Source organism: Austrofundulus limnaeus, unplaced genomic scaffold (assembly GCF_001266775.1).
Source record: "Austrofundulus limnaeus strain Quisiro unplaced genomic scaffold, Austrofundulus_limnaeus-1.0 Scaffold764, whole genome shotgun sequence".
NCBI lineage: Eukaryota > Metazoa > Chordata > Actinopteri > Cyprinodontiformes > Rivulidae > Austrofundulus > Austrofundulus limnaeus.
In genome coordinates, this window is record NW_013953166.1 from 13,881 (window position 1) to 15,727 (window position 1,847).

The 1,847-nt window shown below is 50.4% G+C and overlaps 1 protein-coding gene across 1 annotated transcript in view; it reads right to left on the reverse strand.

Moving 5' to 3' along the window:
- Positions 1-755: 755 nt before the first annotated feature.
- The window catches only part of aars2 (alanyl-tRNA synthetase 2, mitochondrial (putative)), a gene marked incomplete in the record, with an annotated part of 11,938 nt that continues 10,846 nt past the window's right edge, over positions 756-1,847 (reverse strand). The window contains 5 exon segments of the mRNA XM_014028445.1: positions 756-1,024; positions 1,100-1,213; positions 1,296-1,379; positions 1,454-1,564; positions 1,643-1,768. Coding sequence (XP_013883899.1) covers positions 860-1,024; positions 1,100-1,213; positions 1,296-1,379; positions 1,454-1,564; positions 1,643-1,768 — 600 coding nt within the window.

Genomic DNA, 1,847 nt, shown 5'->3' on the forward strand with positions numbered 1-1,847 from the left:
ATGAGTCCAGTTCTACATGTAGACAGAAAAAGGTGTTTCTCAATTAATCTGGAAAATATCTACTGGTGCCAGATGTAGTAAATAAAAAGCTTCTTCTTTTTTATATAATCTGTGCCAATCCCAAACATAAACCTGTGGGTTTTTTAAAGGTGCAAAATTAACAATCAATAAATCACAGGGTGTACCATTATTTATTGAACTGTTCTATGTACGATGTTACCATAGTACCTTACACTGTCAAACTGGTTTTTAGGGGTTAAATTGGAGTGGGTGGGACATAGTTCGGGGGGAGGAGGGGTGCGCTTCAACTCACCTAGGACACCATAATGGCTAGAGCCAGCACTGCAGTCGAGCCTCTTAATATGGAAATAAAGAAACGTCACCTGCAGCTCACCTGTGTGCCTTATACACCAGCTTCACAAATGAATTTTTTCTGTTTTCTGCACTTATAATGAAGCGTAAGTGTTCCTCAGAAGGTGTGAGGACTGAAGTGGGTGGAGCCTCTTGAAGTGGGCGGAGCCTCCTGAGATAATCTTTGGGTTTTGTCTGTGAACCTGACCAGAGTTCTGATCTGATTCAGATTGAAATTGATGAGGATGATGTGGATGACCGCTTCAGACATCTCTTTGGACAGTTGGCTGGTCAGGTGAGCAAAGGTCCAGAACCAGGTCCTGGTCCTGGTCCTGGTTTGATCTGCAGGAGGCAGATAAACTGGGTCCTGTTTGGTTATTTACTCTGTAAACAACAAATAAATGTTTCTTCTCAAACCAAAAATCTTTACGTTTATTAGAAACGAGTGAATCCAATGACACTGCCAACCAATGAATGCTCAGCTGTGGGAGGAGTCACTGTGACATCATCACTGGGTCTTATGACGAGCYAAGTCTTCTGCCCACCTGAGGGCCTCTGTGATGTCACCGTGGCTTCCGGTTCCCCTGGCAACAACAGCCGAGCCCCCAGCGTTCCCCCCGAGGTGGCGACACACAGCCACCGCCCAATCAGAGGCAGCAAGGGCCGGTGAGTCCTGCAGAGGGAGGAGACAGCCAATCAGAAAGCTCTGAGGTTAATGACCCCACCCCCGTGACATCACTGATGTTACCTTAGGAACCTGACAGGCACAAATAATTTTCCCAGAATGCCTCTGGGGGGCCAGCAGCATCACATGACTGAGAGGAGAGGCGGAGCACAGCTGGTTCACGATTTTCATCAGAACCTGAACCAGAACCAGAGCCAGATCAGGACAGGTCACATGAGGTCAAAGGAAACCTGACCCACGCAGACCCGGTTCTACCCACCGACAGAGACTCCYCCTCCACAGAGTCCACCAGAACCTCCTTCCTGCCGTTCTTCTCCAGCAGAACCTGGGCTCTGTGTGCAGCCTGAGCAAAGCATGATGGGAGACCAATCAGAGGAGAAGCAGGTGGCCTCAGGTGTCAGCCAGGTGTGCTCTCACCTCTCTGCTCTCCAGTTTCCTGGTGACCGTGTTGTTGGCCCTCAGCAGTCCTCGCAGGCGGCCCTGCAGTTCCCTGCGCTGCCACTGGGGGATGGTAGCGTTATCCACAGCCTGTCAGACACAGCTCAGAGCTAAACGGCACATCACAGGCTTCACATGGGCTGKAGTGCATCATGGGTAATCACTTACATCCAACAGGARGCTCGCCTCCTTGGACAGACGCTGGGAGGAGTCAGAGCTGGAAGGGGTGGAGCTTGAGAGTCTGGCTGACAGAGCTTCTACTTGCTGAGACAAAGCGTGTCCCTCTTCCCGTGCCTGAAGGTACACAGGTGTGTCAGGTACACAGGTGTGTCAGGAGCCACGTCAGCGCTTCTGACCAGGTGATCACATAACT